The sequence below is a fragment of the Abramis brama genome, assembly GCF_963993115.1.
Source record: "Abramis brama genome assembly, chromosome: 11".
Taxonomy (NCBI): Eukaryota; Metazoa; Chordata; class Actinopteri; order Cypriniformes; family Leuciscidae; genus Abramis; species Abramis brama.
In genome coordinates, this window is record NC_139973.1 from 2,986,367 (window position 1) to 3,011,788 (window position 25,422).

General features: G+C 36.1%; 2 protein-coding genes across 3 annotated transcripts in view; one reads left to right on the forward strand and one right to left on the reverse strand.

Moving 5' to 3' along the window:
* rtf2 (replication termination factor 2) overlaps positions 1-25,422 on the reverse strand; it is a 41,829-nt gene that overhangs the window by 8,754 nt on the left and 7,653 nt on the right. The window contains exons 4-7 of the mRNA XM_084128682.1: positions 22,031-22,170; positions 19,792-19,870; positions 2,271-2,384; positions 1,989-2,040 (exon numbers count right to left, since the gene is read on the reverse strand). Coding sequence (XP_083984808.1) covers positions 1,989-2,040; positions 2,271-2,384; positions 19,792-19,870; positions 22,031-22,170 — 385 coding nt within the window. The remainder of the gene's footprint in view (positions 1-1,988; positions 2,041-2,270; positions 2,385-19,791; positions 19,871-22,030; positions 22,171-25,422) is intronic.
* On the forward strand, positions 1,759-15,798 carry gcnt7 (glucosaminyl (N-acetyl) transferase family member 7). 2 transcript variants are annotated; one of them, XM_084128681.1, is made up of 4 exons: positions 1,759-1,828; positions 12,194-13,174; positions 13,671-13,766; positions 15,225-15,798. In XM_084128681.1, exons 2-4 carry the CDS (start codon positions 12,229-12,231, stop codon positions 15,470-15,472), a joined length of 1,290 nt encoding a protein of 429 aa, XP_083984807.1. In that variant the 5' UTR covers positions 1,759-1,828; positions 12,194-12,228; the 3' UTR covers positions 15,473-15,798. The 2 variants fall into 2 exon arrangements, with proteins under 2 accessions (XP_083984807.1, XP_083984806.1); XM_084128680.1 differs by lacking the exon at positions 1,759-1,828 and adding an exon at positions 8,008-8,232.

A 25,422-nucleotide genomic window follows, 5' to 3' on the forward strand; every position in this document is an offset into this window, starting at 1 on the left:
TTTGACCACCAGACGAATCACTTGCAGGGTGAACGAGGCGGAGCCAGCGCGGGGGGAGATCCATCGAGCAGCGGACAGCATGACCACAGCCGGCTCGCAGGTGTGCTTTCCATCGGATGGATATCCCAGCCCGTTTCCCTCGTTTCCTCCTGCGCTTTCTCCGTGCAAGATCGAGAGGCCAGACGTTTACGTCATAGACGTTTACTTTGCCATTATACACTACCATTCAAAGGTTTAGGGTCTCTCTCTTCTGCTCACAAAAGGCTACTTTTCATTGATAAAAAAAGAAAAAAAAATGAACATTGTGAATTATCACAACTTAGAATAACCGTTTTCTATGGGAATGTATTAGGGGTGTAACAATATATCGTGTCACAATATATTGCATCACAATATATCGCAATACAAAAATGCAACAATATATATCGTGAATATTGACAATATGTATTGTGAATAGTTCACCCAAAATAAAAATTACTATGTGAGAAAAAATTAAAGTTTTCAGAGTTTTAGTGTCAGTACTACATTCAAATATTATATATAATGTTGAATATAATGTATAATAATGCAACAGGGGAATATCTGTGTAAAAAAGCAGCCTACATTATTTTAAATGTATCTAGTCAGTGACAGAGAAACATATTCGTCTAAAATAACTATTTTCAGCTTCAGAATCATGAATATTTTTATTCTGGTGTCTCTATTGTCCTGTGCTTTGGGTTTCAGCACCAAGTCCAAGAATATTCATTTATACACACAATGTAATATCAAATGTATCAGTTTAATAAACAGTAAATTTTTTGTTAAACTTTTATCATATGTCTTGGAGTATCGCAATAATATCGTTTTGTGAGTTCAGTATTGTGATATGTATCGAATCGTGACATGAGGGTATCGTTACACCCCTAGAATGTATTATAAAATACAATTTATTCCTGTGATCAAAGCTGAATTTTCAGCATCAGTGTCACATGATCCTTCAGAAATCATTCTAATATGCAGAACTGATGCTCAAGAAACATTTCTTATCATCAGTGTTGAGAACCGTTGTGCTGCTTCATATTTTTGTGGAAACCATGAACATTTTTTTTTTTTTTTTTCATTTTTGAAACCATGATCATTTGTTTTCTTTGATCAAAGGAGCAGCATTTGAAATGGAAATCTTTTGTAACATTATAAACGCCTTTACTGTCACTTTTGATCAATTTAATGCATCCTTGATGAGTAAAAAATATTAATTTCTTTCAAAAGAAAAAAACCTTACTGCACCCAAATTTTTGAACAGTAGAGTATGTGTTAACATGAGACTAAGCTTGTCTGAATTACTTTCAATCTTTCAACACAGCTGTCTTGATGATACAATGCCGGTAAAGCCGGTAAACCCAATACAACTTTCCCACAAGGGAAAGAGGCTGTTTAAAGAGAGAAATTCACCCACTGGAATTATCTCTGTAATGCATAACTAAACATTCTTAGGAAACTTAACAGCTCTAACAACAAAACTGAGATTTTAGGCAGAACTAAAGTGGATTTTTGTATATTGTACACAAAGTCTTCTGAAGCCAAATGATAAGTTTTGTGTGAGGAACAGATAAAAGTTATCCGCTGAAAATCTTCCTCTCCGCCTGAGCTCTAAAATTCATTCATGCATGTATTAAAAAAAGGCTTCTTTAGAATTGTATTGCTCAATATATTACATCACAGACATTCAGTGGAATCGAATCTTGCAAGTCTCATGACAAAAGAGGTTCGAACTCTCAGGTGGAACATGTATTAATGTCTTTCTTCTATTCACTGACAAATAATCAAAGCATGGAATGAGAAACGGGTGAGTAAATTATAACAAATTTTCATTTGAGTGAACTTTACCTTTAATTTGGCTAAGGATGAATGACGTCACTGATAAGGATTCATTTGTACAAGAAATACTGATCAGAAAGTCAGAACTTTAATGTGATTTATAACGCAAACCGTATGTGTTACTGTACCTGCTGAATCCTGCTTCTTGGAGACTTTAGTATCTTTGCTCTTCTTTGATTTCTGCAAAGTAAGAACAAATAAGAATAGTTTTTTAACACATAAACAGTGCTTTTAAAAATGAAGTGAATGTTTTATGCTCGTTCAGTCGGTTTAGCATTTTCATTTCCTCTCCTCTCAGTGAATTAGATTACGGATATGGGTTTGCATTAATGGTGGTTTTTAAATCTCATTTCCCATCAAGCACATCCAAAACACCACAGTAATTCTACACCATCAGGGCATCAGTTTACTTTAGCAGTTTTAGCCTTTGATCGGCGCTCCTCCATGGCCTTCTGCAGCTTCTCCACTTCCTCTTTAGTCCCATTCAGAACCACAAGGTCATCTTCTTGGAAAGGATCTCCACACTATAAAAAAAAAAAAAAAACACAACAAGAACATGAAAATGTAAATGAATGAAATTTTTTATTATTTAAATAAATGACGCACACACAAAAAAATTATAATAATAAAAACAAAATAAAATACCATGATTTACCATGTTTCAATCAACCACTGAGATCACTGTGTTCTCTGATACAACTAAAGTGCTTGCGTTTTAAGGTTTGACTAGTTAGTTATTAGCGAACTGTAGAAAAATTGTACAAATCATGACATAATTATTGACTTGAGGCATGAGCAACCTTTACCACTGGGCTCAAACTTTGCTGAAATGTTGTACGAGACTAAATGAGGCGTATGATTCATTCAAAGTTATGCTGTTTACACATGGAAATATATTCATGGCACTGTCTTGGACAGAAGAAAAATCAGTGGCATTTCAAGGGATTTGCATTGCATTTTAAAACAGTAGAAATTATTGAGCAATCAAACCTGGCTTAAGATCTAAGCAATAGATAACACAGCTTCACTGGAAGATGACGTAACCTACCGGTATATGTCTTATTTGCAAAAGTTACTGGCACACAAACATTGATATCTACCGTAAAACAAACCTCTCCTGAAGGTGATAAGATGATCTTGTACTTTGGTGAAAATACACACATCTAGTCAATCTTTTGGACAAATCTACTAAGACTTAATTATTTTCCACACTAGTAGCACAAGTCATCAAAATATTATATAATGGAAGTATATGAATTCTGAAGTCACCAAAATGTAATAATAATAATAATAATAATAATACTGTGTCACAAATAAGGCTGGGTATCGTTTGAATATTAACAATTCTGATTGCGATTCTGCTTAATCGATTTCGATTCTTAGCGATTCCTAATTTCGATTCCAATTAGGAAACAAAATATAAAATAATAATAATAATAATAATAATAATAATAATTAGATATCATTCACATTAAATCTAAGTCTTATTGCAAAACATTTCATTGTAGCTGAATATGTTTAAAAATACCATAGACAAAATAACTAGCGCAACTAATAGAAAATTTTGAGCATTATTAAAGACACAAACACTCAGTAATTAAAAAAGAACAAATAAACATATTAGCAATCTCACAAATTAATACAACTGAACAAAAATACGATTGAAATAAACAGTGTTTTAAGATTTTCAGGTATTCAGGTACAGAAACTGTATTCAAATGTAAAATAAAACTCCACACTATAAATAAAACATACAGTTATTCAGTCAAGAACAGCGACTGAACTTCCGTTTAAATGGTGGTAGGGCTGCAAGATTAATCGCAATTATCCCGAAATCGCACTTAAACTGATTTGGCTAAGTGCGATTATTTCTTATGTGCAGCTTGTCAGTGAAGCACGGCTCTGTGATCAGTAGTAAATGCTGTTCAATCTTATAGAGTCGCTTATAATGTGCATTTGAAAAAGCAACTGGGCATTTGGTCCTGTAAGTTTTTAGTTTATGTTAATCTGCATCAATGCACTTATCATGCCCCCTGTTTTCCCCTGTACTCCTCCTTTAAGCCCTGGAGGCTGAATCCCCTGCTTTTGGCAGATGGAGAATTTGTTACTTATCTAAATAAAGAGAGAGAGTTTTACCTACAAATTAACGATTTGCCTGATGTTGTTTCAAGGTCTATATTATGGGAAGCATTGAAAGCATATTTACATGACAAATTAATATCTTTCTTTTCTTATTCTAAATAACAAATAACCATGAAGCTCAAAGATACTTCAGATGCAATTAGCAGCACAGCAGTAAGCCATATACCAGACCTGACTTATATAAAGAGAGACTGCGTCTTCAAACTGAATATAACTTTCTATATACCTAATATGAAGAAAAAAGGTTGTTAAAAGACAAATTCTCAATTTTACAGGGTCCTCTTCTTGTGGCAGTTTATAATGAATCCTCCGCTAGTGGATGCTTTCCTCCAACACTCACACACACTTCACTTTCTTTTCTTCGAAAAGATAAAAAAGATCCTACCCTTTGTCAGTCTAACAGGTCATTTTCACTTTCAATTTTGAATGTCAACTTTAAATCATAGTTGGAAGAACAGGCTCTAAACTCATTGCAAGGACTTTGGCTAATATGTTAAAGTGATCAAATGGCATTTATTCATAGTCGCAACGCTGTGAATCATTTACATCGTCTTTATAATGTTATATAAACAAATTCTCAGCCAGATAAACAAAGTTATAATCTCTCTCCATGCTAGAAAGGCGTTTGACAGAGTAGAGAGGAAATACCTCTAACACTCTTAAACAGTTTGGCTTTTCAGAAGACTTCATTTCTTAAATTAGGTTGTTAAATTCTTCCCCAGTAGCTTCTGTGAGCACAAATAATACATATTCTGAGTATTTCCCTTTGCAGAGAGTCACCAGACAGGTGTTTCTCCCCTTTGTTATTTGCAATTTCGATTAAACCCTTGGCCGTAGCACTTTGTCAGTTTGGTACCTTTACTCTGAATGGGATTGAGCATTAAATTTCATTATATACAAATTATATTTTGCTATATGTCTCTAATGCAGATTCATCAGTAGCCCATATTATCTCAATTTTAGAGGAGCTTGGAATTCTCAAGCTATAAGCTCAACATGGATAAAAGTGATTTATTCCCAGTCCGTCTCTCCGCATAGATTATTCCTCGATCCCGTTTAGAGTGGTACATGAGGGTTTTAAGTACCTGGTCACACGATCACACGATAGTACCTGGTCACACGATCACACGATAGTACCTGGTCACACGATACAAGTCACACGATAATTTACTGATTTGTTCAAAGCTAACTTTTGCCCGCTCTTAGGTCATTGTAAATATGATTTAATGAAGCGGTCCAGTTTACCGTTGTCTTTACCGTGTTAATCTAGTTAAAATGTCAGTTTTGCCATGTTTACTGTACTTATTTTTCAAATATTCCTACTTTTATAAGAAAGAGTTTCTTTACTAAATTAAACAATTTAATTTCATTTATTTCTGTGGGAGAATAAAACCTCTTGTATCAGAAAGGCCTTTTAACAAAGATCAAAATATCTTTGTGTTGGGGGGGGGGGGGGGGTGTATTGTTGCCCACAATACACTTATTGTGCAAGTACTATTCAGAAAATGATATACTGGGTGACTGACCTAGACCCACAAAATACTCCACTGTGGGTGCAAGGAGAACAAACATGTAATAAATTTGGTCTTCGATAATTAGTTTGCACTTCACTCCCTTTGATAGGAAACACATACATATATAAGATCTCAAAATCCAGTAGTTCCAGGGCTACTCCCTTCCTCGCCCACTGAAACGTTGCTTGATTTAAAACCAAACAGCAAGAGGCTTATTTCATGTACATACTCTATTATATCCTCTATAGATCCACCAAATTTAGATGGTATTCGAAGGGCCTGGCAGAGTGATTTGGGCATAGACTTTACAGAGAGAGAATGGGAGAATGCTAGCCTGGAAATCCAGACCCAAATCCGAAAGATTAATGGTCTGGCACTGAGTAAATGAAACTCGCCCAACTCGAGGGGCGGCACCAAGCATGCATTTGAAAATCTCACTGCACGCAATGGGATAACACTACGACCAATCACAACAATACACAGGGAGACGTATCCAGAGCCTCATACGCTTCGCTACCAGCGGAGCTAACTGGTAGATTAGACTCTTGCCGTATCCGGTCGGCAAAACAGCAAAAACGCCCTTCTTGCAAAGGAACGATTCGAGGGCCGTCTTAGGTTCCTCTTTTAGATAAAAAGCCAAGTCTAACTCGTTCATTGTAGCAGCCAAAGCCGTTTCAAACAACTGGTGTTCATCCATAGCCATCTTGCAATGTTTGCTAATGACTGCGCTGTCGTCATCTGTTTAGCTCGCCTCTGGCCCGCCTATATCAGATAACCCGATGTGATTGGTGCAGCTCGGCTACAAGGGCATAGTTAATGAGCATCACTACTCAACACCAGAGTAAACTCGCTGAGCAAATTCAAATTGTGCAAGACACAGTCTAATCTAATTCAAGATACTCCAAAGACAAACTCAAAACTAGCTAAGATTTATCCCAACGTTAGTTCTGCATAGGTGTTCGCATTCACCCGCCACAAAAGCTCACATGTTTTGTCCTATAATAATATCCATGTAATTCCTATTAATCCTGACTTCTTAACAGCTGTTTTTGGCACTAGGGCTCAGGGCATAGAACTTAAATAGAGCCTGATCCTCCGCTCTCTTCCACTGTAATAAAATGAAATGCCTTGCCAAAAGAGAAGTAAACTCTTTTGGCAAGGCATTTAACTTTATTACAGTGGAAGAGAGCTGATCCTCCAACACACAGTTCACGAGTTCACACTTACAAATAAGTCGGATAGATTAAATTGGTAAACGTATTTGGCGTGCTGTCCGGGGAGAGGGCTCTGATCTTGGTAATTGGCCCGAACGCAGAGTATCCCCCCCCGTTTGTCGTACAAAGCAGGTATACATGCTATGCCTGAAAAACAGAAAAAATGTTTCACCAATGACTAAGTTAACTGAAAGCCAAACACACACACACACACACTCATGAATAATGTGAGGAATTCAGCAGCAGCCATTGTCTTGCACACAAGCAGTTCTGGCAAACACAAAAGCGCTAATCTCTCTCGCTGACCAGCAAACACTGGCTGTCGGCTCTTGGGCTCACAACAGGTCACATCTTTTCTCTCTCTGTGCTCAGGTGGGGAAAAAAACGAGGTGGTAATGCTTCTGGAATCATATTTATCTGGAAATCAAGTGCCTGATAAAGAGTCCAGGAGGCGGAGAGAGCAAACGGAGATGAAAAGTATGAAGGTAAAAATGGAGAGAGAAACAAATCTGCAAAACAAATACTAAATCTGGGTGATGCTTTAAAACTAAACTGGCTAATGCTTTAAATGGTGTCCATTTCAGTTTCATGTTGACTTCACCTTTTTCCTGATCATATCGTAGTCAATTTAGTCAATGCACATTATTCCAAATTGTTTTGCGATAATGTACATTTTGGTCTTTTATTTACACAAAGCTAATTCATAGGGACAGCTGAAGTAGTTGTATGGGATATTTTTACAGGGCTTTTTTTCTTTTTTTTTTTTTTTAAAGCTTTACAGTCCATGTTCACATTCAAAGATCAAAGATTGTACTTTCAATGATATCTTTTTGAGTGTTGTACTGTTTTATTGTTATATGTGTATTTAGATAACCAGGCCGCCTGTCTTGGCCAGGACACTCCTGTAAAAGACATTTTAATCTCAGTGAGGTTCTTTCCTGGTTAAATAAAGGTTAAATAAATGATTTTATGCATGAATCAAACCAATTAGCAACTAATCCCCCAAAGCCGTTCACTAGGCAACTTGGCAAGCCTGAAACCACGTAAAGTTGGATGTGGATAAACCAGTTCTGCTCAACAGAACAGGTTACAGAACGGGTTAGACATTGTTAATATTAAACTGCCTTTACCGTTACAATCTTCTGAGACAAGAAACGTGGGAGTGTTAAAGACCAAAAGAGGTGCAAATAACGGCTTGAGCTGGACCAACCATTTTTCACCTCCTTACGCTCCTCCTCTCCTCTCACGGGGAGTGTTACCGAGCAGCCAAAACACACAGTCGTGGGAGGACAGTGTCGACATCATAACAACAGCGGCTCACACCCGAAGCCATTTCCTCTCAGAAAGGCAGATGCACTGACAGTAGCTGCTTAGATGTGGATTTCTAGTCAAGGTGGAGCAGTTTAGATAGAGGTAATGCGGAAGTCGGCGTCCCCGAGCACATCTGTGAATGCTTAATCACATTTCCCATTAACAGGAGTGGATACGGCTTGAGCTAAAAGGTAGGGTCACTGAATCATGGATTTATCGGGCTGTGTCTAAAAACACTTGCTTATGTTTCAGAAAATCAAAACGTGTAGAATAGAGACTGTGTAGAGGTTTTGTTTTCCTTGTAACTACAAATAAATAAATAAAAATCTGGCATTTAATTTGATATATAAAAATACATAAAAATATTAATCTGCATTTAAAGGCTGGTTATACACTATTAGTAAAACAACAAGCCGAAAACCTGTTGAAGCATAATGTCTTTCCATCAGCATGTTGTTGTCTGCTGATCTTTGATTGTACATTTAATTTGGTAAATTTAGCAGGTGCTTTACAAGTCTGTTTGATATCTAACAACTACTCAGACAGTTAGAAAAATAAATAAATACAAAGCAGAGATTGCATTACCAATAAAAATCTAGCACAGCACATGTTTTTCTTTTCAAAGTAGTGTTGTCAATATAAATATTCTGATATGTATATCTGAAACAGTTCCAATACTCCTTTTCTGTAGTTTCGATAGACTGATACCAGCTGTGCATTCTCGCTCTCACTTCTCTCCGGTGACAATTCGACACACACCAGCCTCCTCTCACATCGTCTCTCATTCGTTTCACTCGCTGCGTTTTAATAGTGCTTGTATTGCACATCAATTTAGTCATTCACGCAAGTTTCGTGCGCGCAACACTGATCTATATAAGTGGTACTGTGAGAAAAAAATGTACTTCTTTTTCGTGGCGTATTGTGTTTAAATGGTCAAACACATCAAAAATGCCTGTCTTGCTGGGCATTCAGGTAAATACAGTCAGTTTTGGAACGTAAATAGTTGGAAAAATAAATTGAATGTTGTGTAACTTCCTACTAAACCATTTGATTCCTTTCATTTCTGTAGTCTTTCTTAATATTTCTTATATATTTCTGAATATACGATACGGTCAGACCCACCTGAAAAAACTTAAAGCCATGTTTACTTATCTTGTCTCTTTATTCTATTGTATTTATTTGCTCTATCATTTGCTATTTGTTTATTTGTTCTAATTTTATTACTGACTGCTTACTTGTCTTTTTTGGTAAATGTAATTCAACGATTCAAATAAAGCTTCCCTGTGTGGTGTGTAAGCTATTAGAACAAAATTACCCAAATTATCAAAAAATTTAGAGATCTGCATGTCGGTATATATGACAGTTTTTCCACTGGTATTGAAAATGGTAACAAATATCAGTCATTTTCAAGGTATTGTATCGAATTAGGAAATTCCAGTATCGTACCAACTCTAATTCAAAGTGCCTGAAACATACATACAGTACTAAGTACATTTTGCTGTAGATTAGGTACGAGTTTATAGTTCAAGCTCATGTTTCATCTAAACATTGCCTTAATTAATCATTCCGAGATATAAAAGGGCTTACTTTTGAAACTATAACAGGGTTCCTGCAGGTTTCAGTTTCAAATTTAAGACCTTTTTAAGACATTTTAAGACGATAAAGATTGAAATTTAAGACCTACACAAGGCATTGCCAAAAAATATTCAAATCAAAGAATTCATTTTATTTCAATGAATTCAGCAATTGAAAAAGCTTTAACTTAATTTACAGATAAAGAAATCACATTAGTAACCTTCCAGACCCAACAACGCATGTCAGAGAAAAGAACAGAATCAGATATTTTTTTTATAGAAAATTGTACTTTGCATATTATAGGCTTACTGTAAAAAACACATAATTAGTTGATTTTAGTTGATCATAACTAGAGATGAAATGGCATGAACATTTCATTGAATTATTATAGTGCCAAAAATTATCACTGTTATCACAGAATCCTGTTCAAAAAGTACTAATAATACACAATGAAATCAATTCACCAAGTTTTATGTCGAAAAACAGCAAATAACAAATAAAATTAGCATCAATACGCACTAACATAAACATTAAAATAATACGATTAAAAATGATAGCCAGATTTTAAAAGTGTCTTGCAACATGTTATATACTAACATGTACAAGTTCAAATAAAGTTGACAAAAAAGGTTTCTATAAAAAGATAAACCTCACATATTTCAGACTTTAATTTCTCTTTTTTGACTTATTCTTTTTATAAAAATTGATTTACTGACATTTACAATACACTTTAGCTTATCTTTTATTATTAAAAGTAAAATTCGGTCACTTTTATTATTAATAGTAAAATTCGGTCAGATTTTCCCGTGGCGTCTGTCGTTGCTATGCAACTATGCACTGCGCTCTCCACAATGACAAAAAAGTTTTAGTGGCTATGGATTTCCAGCGCCGAAAAACGCTTGCTGTAGCTCTGTTACAAGATTTATTTACGGAGGAGAAAAAAACACCCGTAGTGTTTGGGTGCACCCGCATCCTTCATGTCTTTTTTCATGTCGCTGCGCCCAGAAAAAAATGAGCGCGCGCGCCTACATTTGAATGAACTTGAGCGCGAAAAAGACGCGATATGAGATTTTTTTTTTTTAATAATTCATTAATCAGTTCATCTGTGCAAATGTGTTTCAAAAAACAAACAAGCATCAACTAGTGGTTTAAACTCTCAAAAAAAAAAATGTGCCAACATTAGCCAAACCCACAGAGCATCCTTCCTGCAATTCTGAGGTTTTTGCTGATTTAAAACACTCTACACAATGAGAAGCAGCAAGTTTTAATAAGCGTTCTGTGCAGAACAATTAGTTAATCCTTCAATTATAAAATGTATTGATAAAATAGTTTGAAATGATTTCAGTGTGATCACAAAGGTCTGTCGCTTCATCCCTCCTCCCTTCATCTCCAATCTTTGATTTGTTATTTTGTTCATCGCAAACAAAACACCCTTACTATATTGTGACGTACACTATCGGTCAAAAGATATCAGTATATTACGATGATTTCTGAAGGATCATGTGACACTGAAGACTGGAGTAATGATGCTGAAAATGCAACTTTGCAGCACAGGAATAAATTACATTTTACTAAAATAGAAAACAGTTGTTTTAAATTATAATATTATTTCACATATATTACTGTATTTTTTAATCAAATAAATGCAGCTATGGTGAGCACAAAATACTTGTATAAAAAAAAATCGTATTTATTCCAAACCTTTGACCTGTAGTGTACATTATACATCTTAAGTGAAACTCACAGTCACACCTTCTAAAGAAATGTTGTGTCATACAGTGCTATCATCGAAAATAAGTTTCCACTAAAATCCCACTACACCATTTTTTCAATCTGCTGGATGGCTTTAAACTAGAACTGATTTTGACAGTCAAAGCCATATCTTAAACTTCTAAACACTACATGATGCTGATAGAACAGTGTGTGCTTTTCATTCTTTAATGTGCCAATGGACCATGTCAGCATGCTATACAAGCCCCCAGCGGGTTCATTAAACAACTTACATTACCAAGACAAAACTGATATCCACAGCTCCTTTGTATCCAGCAACTGGGACCTTTACCAGACCTCGTGGTGAACGCAGCTCTCTGGAGCGCTATTAAAACGAGCCCCCGAGGGTTTCTGTGCTTAGAAAAGAGTGACACAAGAGAGTTATATCCAGGGGGAGAAGAGATTCGTCCTCTCACTGAGATATTTTATCACTATGCGTCATTATGAGAGATAAAAATGCTCCTGAGGAATGAAGACACCCTGTTCAAAAATACTGCAGATGTTTCTTCATGTACTTAATGATATGATTACTTCTGCCCATGAATTCACAAAACAGCTTAGAGGAGAGCCCAAACACGCACCTACTCTAAAGCTGCTTGGGAGTTTAATATCCACCTTTATGTCTTGTCTGAAGCCTTAATTAGATGATTTTATTAGTTTTTTGCATGTTTAGATGTTTAAACCTTAGAGTTAGAACTACTTTTCTATGTGGAAAGGGAATTATATAGATTGCAATTAATGTTTTAATACTCCCCCTTGTTGAGATAATTGCTTCTCTGATTATTTTGCTCTTCTGTTCTGTTTTAGGAGGTCTATAGCTGCTTTTCAGATGTTGGACTATTATGGTCCAGCTTGAGAACACCAAGTGCAGTTTTCTCTTCTGCCTTGGAATCTGTGTCCTAATATGTTCTGCCATCTACCTGAAAGCCAATATATCCAATGCACCTGTTCCTACAAATGACAGCCAATCTCTGCCAGCCTCCAAGCCCTGTGACATTCTTCCACCTGCAACTCCTGGGTTTCAATGGCAGCGAAAAGACTGTAAGAGAATCAGCTATGAGCCTAAACCAGACCCAGACTGCACTCGACTGCAGTCAGAGCTACACTTTATTATGGCACCGCTGAGCAAAGAAGAGGAAGACTTTCCTTTGGCTTTCATCATCACCATACACAAAGAGCTGGAAACGTTTGTGCGGCTACTGAGAGCCATCTACGCGCCGCAGAACGTCTACTGCATTCACATCGATGATAAAGCGCCGGAGGAATACAAGACAAGCGTCAGAAGCCTATCTGGGTGCTTCCCGAACGTCTTCCTGGCGTCCGTCAGCGAAAAGGTGACCTATGCTGGCTTTTCCCGTCTGCAGGCTGACATCAACTGCATGAAAGACCTGGTGAAGTCTCCCATAAAATGGAGAAGAGCTATAAATTTGTGCGGCCAGGACTTCCCCATAAAGAGCAACCTGGAGTTAATCCGGTATATCCAAGGATCTGAATGGAAAGACAGGAACATGACGCCGGGAGTCAAGCAGCCACCCAGTATGAAGCACAGGACAGAGTTTCCGTATGTTGAGGTGAAGGGCAACCATGTGGCACCAAGGGCCAAAGCTCCAAAGAAGGGACCACCTCCACACAATCTGACCATTTACTTCGGGACCGCTTATTACTCTTTGACGAGACCGTTTGTGGAGTTTGTCCTCAGCGACCCAGTGGCCAAAGACTTGCTGGAGTGGTCTAGAGACACCTTCAGCCCAGATGAGCATTACTGGGTGACGCTAAACCACATGAAGGGTAAGCCGAAATGCAATAATTAGGTCAAGTCAATCGTTTCAAAGCAGCTTCACAGCAATAAACAACCAATGATGCAAACTTGATCAAATGAGACCAATTCTGTTGTAAAGCAGCTCTAAAAAGATAATGGTGTCTATTATTCAGCTCAAGCAGTTCAGCGTTGATTCAATTCAGTTCAATAACAGTCAATGCTGAGAAATTTATCAGTTATGAAACAAATTTAATTCAGCCATAAAGTAGCTCTAAAAAAAACAAACAATAGTGCCATCATGCAGCTCAATTTAGTTTAAGTGTTGCTCTCATGTGATAGTGTCAGTATGGTCAATAATCATAAGACTGGGTGGTTTTTAGAAGCACTGTTGACTGCATGTTAGTTCCAGCAAGTGATTGTAAATCAAGCAAGATACGAGAAGTAATACTGAAAACTGTTCAGAAGCATATAATCTCCAAATCATAAAACTCATCTTCCATGTTTGGTTTTGTTTGTTTGTTTTAGAAGCACCTGGCAGCCGTGTAGACGGCGGATGGGAAGGTAACATTCGTGCAATCAAATGGAGGGACCAAGAAGGAAGATCACACCAGGGATGTAAAGGTGCAAACACTTCTTGACTAAAACATTGGATTTATATCAAATGGTGGGAATCTTTAGGCACCTCACGATCCAATCCGATTCGGATTCCAGATTTACTATCAGCTTGCGCCAGCACAAACCCTCCTTTGGCGTTAAAAAACTACAATCAGGATTTAATAGAGAAATGCAGTGAGAAAATTAATGAAAAGGTGTGGACAGGTATTTTTGCAACTGAACTTATTGCATATGCATTTGTAGTAGTTTCCCTTTCATACGGCAAATTAATGGGCAGAGAGCATTTAAATAAATCATGCAACGTGATTTGCAATAGTCAATTTGCTGGTATTTGTGGCATTATTTAACACCACAAAAAGCATGTCTTAAAATATTTTGCACTTGACATGCTGCTATAGGAGGAGAAACCACAAGAGAACAAGAGCGTGTGAGAGACTTTTCTCCACTCGTGTTCATTTACATTGAATGCCAGAGGAAGATGTTATCCGAACATATCGTTTGCCAATCCACGTTATTTTTAATGTGCGGTGCATGTTGTTAGTAGATTACCTGCAACTATTATCATCGCCTCTACTCTTTTTAAAGTTAATTTGCGCTGCTCTTGGTAGACTGCGTTGGTTGTAATGGAAATTAGCAGCTGCATCTGTGATCTTTAATTTGTGCATCATCAATAGATCCACCGCAGAACTTTCCACTGCAACATGTTTATGAGATTTCGATCTCACGCTAATTTGCACCGTTTAGTAAATCTGGCCCCAGATGTTTTGTCCTGTCCTTAACACATAAGTAAAAACTTTATATACATTAATTTTGCATCATAAAAGCATTTAGTGATGCAAGTGCATTTAACCACTTAATTAAGTTTATGTAGATGATGATGCATTGGAGAATAATTTTCTCCCACCCATATTTATTGAGTCCTTTGCACAGGCATTATAACATTACATCTTCCGGTTACACTTTATTTGGTAACACTTTTTTTTTTTTTTTCAGTGTCCTTGATACATATGTTACATGTACTTACCATAGTAAGAACAGTAAATTATGCATAATTACCTGCAACTAACCCTCAACCAAATCCTAATCCTTCCCTATACCTATAAGTACATGTTAATTAATATTACTCAGTACTTAAATGTATAATTACACTGTAACAATGACACCTTAAAATAAAGTGTAACCCTTTATTTTAAGGTGTCAGTGTTACAGTGTAATCATATATTTAAGTACTGAGTAATATTAAGCAACTACATAGGATTAGGATTTGGTTGAAGGTTAGTTGCATGTAATTATGCATAATTTACTGTTATTAATATGGTAAGTACATGTAACAAGGACACCGTAAAATAAAGTGTAACGAATAAACCCAACTTCCGAATAACAGACTTTATTTTCCTGAGGTAGACATAGGGTTGCAATTTCGTGTGAATGGATATAAAAATAAAAAAACGTTTATTTCTACAGGACAATACATCAGAGATATCTGCATTTTCGGGACTGGCGATTTACCATGGATTATCGAAAGAGATAGTATGTTTGCTAATAAATTTGAGACCGCAAGCTTCCCAGAGGCCGTGGATTGTCTGGAACTGTGGCACAGGCATAAAGTTCTCCAGCAAGCTTCTGTTCCCATTCAGCCATCATGGCGTCTCACCACAGAGGTGGAAGTCAGCAACAGCAATCTCACTTTAACACCTGAGGACTGTGTCTGACCAAGAATCACAGAAATGACAGAGACAAGTCACAAAGAAAGAGAATTTCATACTGTTTACAGGCTTTTCAACTTCTGCATGCTCACAAACCTCAAAAAACAGCAAACGTCAGTTCCCCTTGAGGTCAAACTACCATCACCACATTGTGCAAGGTAGAAATTAAGGATTAACAGAAACATTTTTTGCTTTAGAGTGTAAATGTGTCATGACAATAGTCACGTCACGTGGCAGTGCAGCTCATGGTGTTTAAATGTTGTAAACACACTGATTGTTATGTGAGTGTTGAGTATTGTGGTGTAAAGTTAGTAATTTATTTAATTTATTAACTGCTGTATAATATATATAATATAATATATAACATATAATATAACACTGTTTCTCAATTTGATAAACTGTAGCGGAATAAAGGCATACAATTCCTTTGAAATTGACACATCTCTAAAGAAGTAAATATTGTGAAATTATTATTTCAACACTGTCCACATACTTTTAGCGCTGTCTTTCAGTATACATCAAGCACTTTCATCTCCACTGTGGTCTTAATAAATGTGCCTCTTTAGTAACTTGGACAGAAAATTCTCTGTTACAACATGGAGCCAATGCAAATTACTTAAACTAGGCGATGCAGAGGAACACAATACTGCCATTAAAATTGACATCACGACCACTGTCAGACATTTGTCAAAAATCTGTATTGTTTGTTTTTCTCTAATACACGTTGACCACAATTATTGGCACATTATTTCCTCTTCATAACTACACTTTTTAGCACATCAGGGTGACTAGGAACATGAAATTATCTAGCCATGACTTACTGTTTCACAGAAGTATACAAGGAAACACAAAGGCCAAATTATCTCAATCATCACAATAAGTAAAACCACAGAAAAAAGATTGTTGAGCTTCACAAAATAGACAAAATAATGGCTGTAAGAAAATCGTTACACTTAATTTCGATAGTCCACTTTAGACATTCTACTAACTAGAAGTAACTTTTCAACTACATGTCAACTAACTCTCATTAGAGTATTAGTAGACTGTTAGGTTATGGTTGTGGTTGTGGTAGGGTTTGGGTTAGTAGAATAAGTTGACGTGTAGTTTCCAAGTTACTTATAGTCAATAGAATGTCTGTTGGGGTACCAACAAGATAAAGTGTTAGCAAATATTAAGCAGACAGTCTACTAATACTCTAATGAGAGTTAGTTGACATGTAGCTGCAAAGTTACTTATAGTTAGTAGAATGTCTAAAGTTGACTAGTGTTACCAAAAAAAAAAAAATAGCTAAAGCATTGAAAATTCATCAGGGGAAATAATTAAGAAGTTCCAATCAACAGGAAATGTTACAAATCTGCCTGGAAAAGAAGTGTGTCTATTGTCTTAATGCTCGGCAAAGAGTAAAAAAGTACCGCATTCCCACGGTTAAATATAACGCTGGATATACATAGTAGAAATTGGTGAAATTGTGGAACAATTTTTCTGCCAGAGATCCTGGACATCATGGATTGAAATAGAAACAGAAATAATGGGCCATGGTTGGATCTTCCATTGGGACGATGATCCAAAACAAACCTCAAAATTAATAAATTGGTCAATTGATCAACCTTAACTAAAAAAATGTAAGGTTCTGCCATGGCTATCCCAATCCCCTGACCTGAACCCTAGCAAACTGAAGAGGAAAGTAGATCAACAAGGACTTGGGAATTTGAAGGATCTGGAGAGATTATATACGGAGGAATGGCCTCTCATCTGTTATCTTAGCAAAAGGAGGTTGCAAAAAGTATTGAATAAAAGGGTGTCATTAATTGTGGCCAATTAGAGAATGTTTCATAATGAGATTTTACTTTTTTCAATTGTTTTACTTCAATGAAAGGTTTGATTTTTTAAATAAAAGATCAAAAGGATTAACACTGCAAATCTATTTTCACAGGCTTCTTTGTTCATATTTACCAAAAGCAGCCCTAGCTGATACTTTACTAAATATTCATACTTCACAGGGTGATTTCTGGTCAGATGCTAAACACAGAATGAAAAATGTCAACTCACAAGCTAGATGCGTGTAACACAATACATAACCACAGGTTATGATTAACAGCACCAAGAATAGTTAAATATTTGCTTGGAAATGGATAACCATTAGGGGTTGATATTCTATATTCAAATGTTGGTGAATGTTTGTCCAAGCACAGCACAACAGGCACGCCAGTCTGCAGGCTTGGAGAAGAGATGGACTTCAGGATGCAGTTCCCCCCCCCCCATTTCCGCCATTATGCTTGGATTAATTGAGACAAATGCCACAGAGAAACGTCAGATAGCTGAGCCTGAAAACAATTAGACTGAGGCAGGGGACTGTGAGGTTAATGATTCACTACTGAGAACGAAAGACAAGTCGCACTCATTAGCCACGGTCCAACTCCGTCCAATCCCGACCGCAAACATGCAAACACACACACACAATAGAAAGTGCACACATTACGAGATGACAAATCACCTGCACAAAGCAGCACATAGCCAGAGCTGCTGACATATTAACTACAGAGTTTATCTTCACCTATGATAATAAATCATTATCCATTTCCACAGCTGGTACTGGATGAGTGGATGAAAGTGTCGCACAGTTATAAAACTAACATATTTACGCCATAAAGCAACTGAGTGCATGCTATATTAAAAATACAGTAATTCCCCTATGAATCACTCCCAGACAGAAATACAAAAAAATATCTTTGTTGGTAAATTAAATGTTATATTTACATACATTTCAAATTAGGAATAAAATTAATCTTAAATCATGCACACACAAAAACTGGGGTTTAGGGTCTATTTAACAACAAATCCTGAAAAAAAAAAAAAACCGGGGTAACACTTTATTTTACACAGTATCCTTATTACATATGTTACATGTACTTACCATAGTAGTAACAGTAATTTATGTACAATTACATGCAATTAACCCTCAACCAGATCCTAATCCTAATCCTACCCTAACCCTATAGTAAGTACATGTAGTTGCTTAATATTACTCAGTACTTAAATCTATAATTACACTGTAACAATGACACCTTAAAATAAAGAGTAACCAAAAACGGTTTACACGGTTAAAACAGTTTACTCAAAATTATTAAGTGGAGCAGCTGTTTTTCAAAATTGATAATAATAATAATAATAATAACAACCTCTTATGTTCACAAAGGCTGCATTTAAGAGTAAACAAATAGCCAATGCCTCTATGGAAAACTCTACAGATACACAAAAGAACATGTTTGACTTTGACCAAGAAAAATCGTTTTGAAAAACTGAATGGCAAGACATTTCAAATCTACTGTAAAACCATCAGCTCTGAAAAAAATAAGCACAATTTCCATAAGTAAAGAAATGAATGATATGTCACTGGTCATTTATTGTCTAAGGCTGCATTTACACTGGCACAAAAAATCAGATTTTTTTACTCACATCCGACGCAGATCAGAGATCTGTCAGATTTGTTAGCATCCGCTCTGAGCCATATTCCAAATATATAGGCAAAAAATTGCACACACACAGAAACACTCAGGAGCATAGAAACAGGTTTTCAACCTCTACCCCATGATTTTTGTGAATAAAACAGCTTTGCTACTAAAAGCTACATTATCTTTCTCAGCGACGTGGTGATATAACTTTGCTGTTTTTGTAATTAAACTCACATCTTCACTATTAATGTATATCTTTCTCTCTTGTTAATTCATTTGAATTCATTCAAATAAATGTAATATCACAGCACTACTTTAGTTCACTTCAGAATTCTAGATCTAACAAACCATAGATTAAATTAAACGAAAAAGTCAGATTTGTGAAGCAAACATCCATGACTTGACAAATTATACATTTTCTTCTGCTCATCAAGCCTGCATTTATTTGATCAAAAATACAGAACATTTTTTTTATATTGTGATATATTATTACAATTTAAAATAATTGGTTTTCAATTTATTATACTTTAAATTATCATTTATTTCTGTGATGCAAAGCTGAATTTTCAGGATCATTTTACTAAATCGTGAAAATCGTCATACGAACCGAATCATGGGTTTGGTGTATCGTTACAGCCCTAACAACTACCTAACTAACTATTAATGAGCAGTAATTATGAGTTTATTGAGGCAAAAGTCATAGTTAATAGTGAAAATTGGACCCTAATCTAAAGTATGACCATAATTTTAGGAAGGCTAAGAAGACTATTCTAGACTTACTTTTCTGTATTTGTCATTGTGAGCATTTGTCAGACGAAAGTTAAAACGGACCACGAAAGACTTAAGAAAATGATAGCATTGCTTTTCACTAACCTTGTGGCAAATCTCTGTCTTGACTTCTTTGACAGCTCGTTCTGAGAAAACACACCCACAGGTTTGCAGGTAGAAAAACCTCAAAGAAAGAAACACACTGCGATGAAACCATAACAGCCATCTCAAGGAAACAGGAAAACGTCAAAACAAGAAAATGAAAACAGTTGCTTCAAATTTAAACCATCATCTATAGTTGTTTTTTTTTTGTATGTCCATGTTTTTTTGTAATAACCACAAGGATACTTGTTCCTTAACAATTTTACTGTGTTGCACTTTAGAATGTATGAATGTTATTAGATATATCAATACCAAGAAAAATATCAAACCGGGTAATCTTTGTTTTTAAGAAACAGCACAAAATGGTGCCGAAAGTAAGACCAAAATCTTCTATAATGGTGTAAGTAGCCTAACGGTAATATCACAGTAACAGTATAAATCACATTAGTTATTAAATATTAATCACATTAATATTAAATCACATATAGCTAGAAACAGGGTCATTATACCAATATTGTCATTATACCAATAAAATGATATTTTAACATCAGTTAATGCATTAGCTAACATTATCTAACAATGAGAAATCTATTTTTTTTTACAGCATTTATTATTTTTTGTTCATGTTAGCTCACAGTGCATTGACTTATGTAAACAGATACAACTTTTGATTTTAATAATGAGTTAGCAAATGCTGAAATGAACATCAACTATTAATAAATGCTGTTGTTCACAGTTCATGTTAATTAAATGTTAACTAATAAACTAATTAATATAAAGCATTCGTTCTTATTCGCATTAGTTTTAGATGACATTCGCTTTGATATTTTCAGTAACACTTTACAATAAGGTTAAATTTGTTAACATTAGTTAATATGTCAGGTATCATGATCCAACAATTAACAATACTTCTACTGCATTTATGTAATAACCTTCTACATAACATATAACAATACATTTTTAACAGTTGTGTAAATTAACACTGGTTAATGCACTATGAATGAACATGAATTAACAATGGACACTGGTATATTTATAAACTAATATTATTTAAGATTAATAAATGCTGTAAAAATTGTTCTGTGTTATTTCATGATACCTAATGCATTAACTAATGTTAATCAATTTAACTTATTGTAAAGTTTTAGTGTATTTTCTATTTATGCAATAACATTTAATAATATTTAATAGGAATGCACCGATGTATCAGCCAATTGGTATTGCCCGTTAAAAGCAAGTATTTTCAGTATTGATTGTTTTAAAAAAGACAGGCGGTGATCATACATGCATAGTATACATTATACAGGGTTCGACATTAAAGGGTTAGTTCACCCAAAAATGAAAATTCTGTCAGTAATTACTCACCCTCATGTTGTTCCAACCGCGTAAGACCTTCGTTCATCTTCGGAACATAAATTAAGATATTTTTGATGAAATCTGAGTGCTGGATCACTTGTCCATAGGCTGCTAGGTGACCGAAACTTGCTGGCCCAGAAAAGTTATTAAAGAGATCGTTAATATAGTCCAAGTGACTACAGTGGCTTAATCTTAAGTATATCAAGCGACGAGAATACTTTTTGTGCGCACAAACAAACAAAAATAACGACTTTATTCCACTATTCATTTCCTTCTCTCTGGGCCTAGTAGTGTTTTTGCGCAGCGCGTCTGTGTTACACGTCATCACGCATCACACACATGACCAGCGTCGGCCAATAGTGAGCCTACGTGGTGACGTGTAACACAGACGCGCAGCGCAAAAACACTACGTGAACCAACTAGAGGCCCAGAGAGAAGGAAATGAATAGTGGAATAAAGTCGTTATTTTTGTTTGTTTGTGCGCACAAAAAGTATTTTCGTCGCTTGATATACTTAAGATTGAGCCACTGTAGTCACTTGGACTATATTAACGATCTCTTTAATAACTTTTCTGGGCCAGCAAGTTTCGGTCACCTAGCAGCCTATGGAGAAGTGATCAGCTCTCAGATTTCATCAAAAATATCTTAATTTGTGTTCCGAAGATGAACGAAGGTCTTACGCGGTTGGAACAACATGAGGGTGAGTAATTACTGACAGAATTTTCATTTTTGGGTGAACTAACCCTTTAACGCCTTTACTCGGAACAAGCGAATGTCGAATCATAATGTCGAAACCCTGAATTATGATCGCTGCTATCAAAAGAAGATTCAGTTGCATTTGGGTTGAAGTCGACAGCAGCCACTGAGCTGAACGGATGTGGTCTTACTTGTGTTTTCCATTCATTTCCAGTCCCACCACAGGACAGATGAACATGGCGAGGTTCATGTCTTCATAACAGTCCCCTTTAATGTTCCTCCTCTCGCCCTCCCACGCAGAGTTATCAGTGAGATTCAGCTCCTTCACGTCCTGTGAAACACACCAGGATTATTATAGTTAACCTGTGAATCTCTGATAGGGGATTTCCACCTAATTTTGCCCTACCTACTGTATATTAAAGGGGTGGTATAATGCCCTTTTCACAAGATGTAAAATAAGTCTTTGATGTCCCCAGAGTGTGTATGTGAAGTTTTAGCTCATAAATACCCCACAGATATTTTTATATAGCATGTTAAAATTGTCACTTTTTGAGGGTGAGCAAAAAACATTCTTGTGTCTGTCCCTTTAAATGCAAATGAGCTGCTGCTCCCGGCACAGAGGGCGGAGCTTCAAGAGCATGTGTCCTTTTACCTCACACAGACATGCACTGAAAATTTCAAAACTTTTAGCCTTTTATGTTCAACCCGGAGTCAGACAATGATGGAGAGACTCTAGAAGAAGTGACAACATGTAGAAGCAACAGGACATTTCTGAATGGTTAGTTGAAGAATTTATGCAGCTGATGTGGAGTTAACTATCTTCTAGTCATTGATTAGCATATTCTGTCTTGATAATCTATAAATCGCGTTCCCGGGGGCGGGGTTTATGTAAATTGTAGGGTTGGTGATGTCACTAACCCTGGAGGAATGTCGTGTAGTCTCTACCAGCCGATTGTTGTAGTCCTTAAAAAACAATTTCTTTAAAAGCAAATATCTTCCTTTGCTTTGAACTTTGAGTGTTGTAACTTTGCAGATGTTGTTTATGCTCAAACAGCAACATTACACACTAACTAAAGTTAGAAAAGTCAAATCATAATCAACCACCCCTTTAAAAAGCTCCCCATACCCTGCACGTGCAGTGGTGTAAATGAACAATTTTGGTGTAATTTTGCAACAAAACCTTTGAAATTACATAAAACACTGCTGAAAATTATAAACATTATTGTATGTTGCCTGACCAACAAAAGGCGCTTTTGAGTTTTTTGTTCTGAATTCTGTCTCTGAAAGTGTATAACTATGTGCTCTAGCAAACTCTAGTTTCCAGCATGTGGAAGAAATGTTGTATGCAATAGGGGTTGAACAGACTAATCGACTTTAAAGGTACAATATGTAGGATTTTTGTAATAAAATATTCTTTCACTTTCACAGTGTGATATATTTCATGCAGTTGTGTATTTAAATTATCCCAAAAGTTCCCAAGGATTTGTAAATCCAGAGAAATTCCAGTTTTAAATAATGTCATTGTCGGCTATCAATGACGTAATAACATCCGCAGTTTTCGCTTGTAGAAACCATATATATATAATCCTCTAGAATTAGCGTTGTTTCAATGGGCTGCTAATGAGGGTTCTATGTAGGGCTGCACGATTTGGGGAAAATGTCATATTGCAATAATAGAGGTCAATATTGCGATTGCGATATGCGATATAAACAAATGGTTTCATGAGTCAACTTGCTTGGTTCTCAAGGAAAATAAATGCACACACAGATTAGTGATAATCTGCCTAAAGAAAAAAGTTCTTTAGTCAAGAGCAGTGAGTGTTTTTCTCTGTTCCCTTTGTTCTTTGATTAACTTTAGCGACAGATATAATTAGTGGCTACTGTGTACTGTCCCTTTAAGGCCAGCCGCTGCTGTCAGAGACGCGGATCTCACACTAGAGGTCTGCTACCCGACCCGAGCCCGACGGGTCCAGAAAAATGTGCGGGTTCGGGTCGGGTTCGGGTTTGTAACTAAGAAAAACTATATAGGCTATATATAGTTTGCGTGGCGTGTGCTTTGCCTGCTTGCTGTGTTGTGGTGACCGGCACGCGAGAGAGAGAAAGTTGCGTGCGCATGATGTGCAATGTGTGCATAGCGGTTTCTTCTCGCTAATATTTTAAAATAATATTTTAAATAAAAGTGCTTAAAAAAAACATTTCGTTTGTGTATATATATATATATATATATATATATATATATATATATATATATATATATATATATATATATATATATATATATATATATATATATATATATTAGGGGTGTCGCAATATACCGGTGTTGACGATAATCGTGATATTCAAAGCATGAAATATCGACATCGTGTTAATTTAGAGTGTGACAATATACCGGTATTGGCGATAATAACCACAATGTTTACAATGAATAGGACTCTTATGATAACATGACACGTAAATACTACAGCGCCATTACCTGGTTGACCTCTCAAGTGGCAGTATTGCACCCGCGAACACCTGTCAAATAAGAAGACGACGCAGCGCTCGTCCGCGCTCGCGTAGCTAGAGTGAAACACTCTGTCCACAACCGAAAAAAGTAAGCTCGCCAGTAATAAGAAAAGAGTTCTTCGACTTCATCAAAGAAAACAGCACATTAAAGATGGTCGCACACCGGACGAGAAGCGCAGCGCCACGTATTTAAAATTAGAACACATTCTGTATGAGTGTACACCTTTTACAGTCTATGGTGTACACACACCGGCGGCGCCCAGCAACGGCTCAGGACCTTGTTCAAAATCCTGCCGCGCCATTTACATCGTTTTATATTAAATTTACATTATATTTGTCTCAAATCATCCTAAATGATTTCACCCTGTGCTGCAATATACATTTAATTTTACATTTATTTACAGAAATCAGCTGCTTGAATGAAAATTGCTTATGTTATCGGATTTTCAGGTGATATTCTCAATGCATTCAGTTAACGGACGCTCTGAGGTAAAGTGTTCAGATGACAGACTCAGCAACTATTGTATTTAATTGTACAGTATAATCATAACATAGTACAGACATTATCTCAATTCCATAATGTCCTTAAACATAATGATATTGCTGGCCATAAACTGAGAAAGTGGCGTCCGGTGTGCGATACCTCGAGTTGTCATAGACGCGACGCGGCTATTATTTTACTAGTCATGGAATGGGAAACGTGATATTAACTGTTAACAGAGGGTTTCTGTGTTCATATATTTAATAAAGGGTGATTATTAAAATTAAGAACCCTGTTTTCTTTACTCATCTTATTTTTGTATTTGTATTTGCACTTGATTTTTTTGTTCAAATCTGCTATCTGCATGACTTTATTGGCAATAGGTTTAAGAGCTTTTCAGTTCTTCAGGAAACCTTCAGACAGTGTTTGGCTTCAGTTTAAAACCAGATAAACTTCACATGCTTGTCTTCCTTCACAAAAATTTGCCATAGATTGAGTACGCAAGAAGTAAAAATTCATGTGCCTTGTGTTTATCAGTATCCTTATGTTTGTTGGGTAAAAAAGAAAAACTATATAAACAATGTAAAAATAATG

Coding starts and splice junctions, on each gene's coding strand:
- gcnt7 (XM_084128681.1), top strand. CDS start 12,229: ATGGTCCAGCTTGAGAACACCAAGTGCAGTTTTCTCTTCTGCCTTGGA. Junction 13,175..13,670: donor GACGCTAAACCACATGAAGG/GTAAGCCGAAAT, acceptor TGTTTGTTTTAG/AAGCACCTGGCAGCCGTGTA. Junction 13,767..15,224: donor ATCACACCAGGGATGTAAAG/GTGCAAACACTT, acceptor TTATTTCTACAG/GACAATACATCAGAGATATC.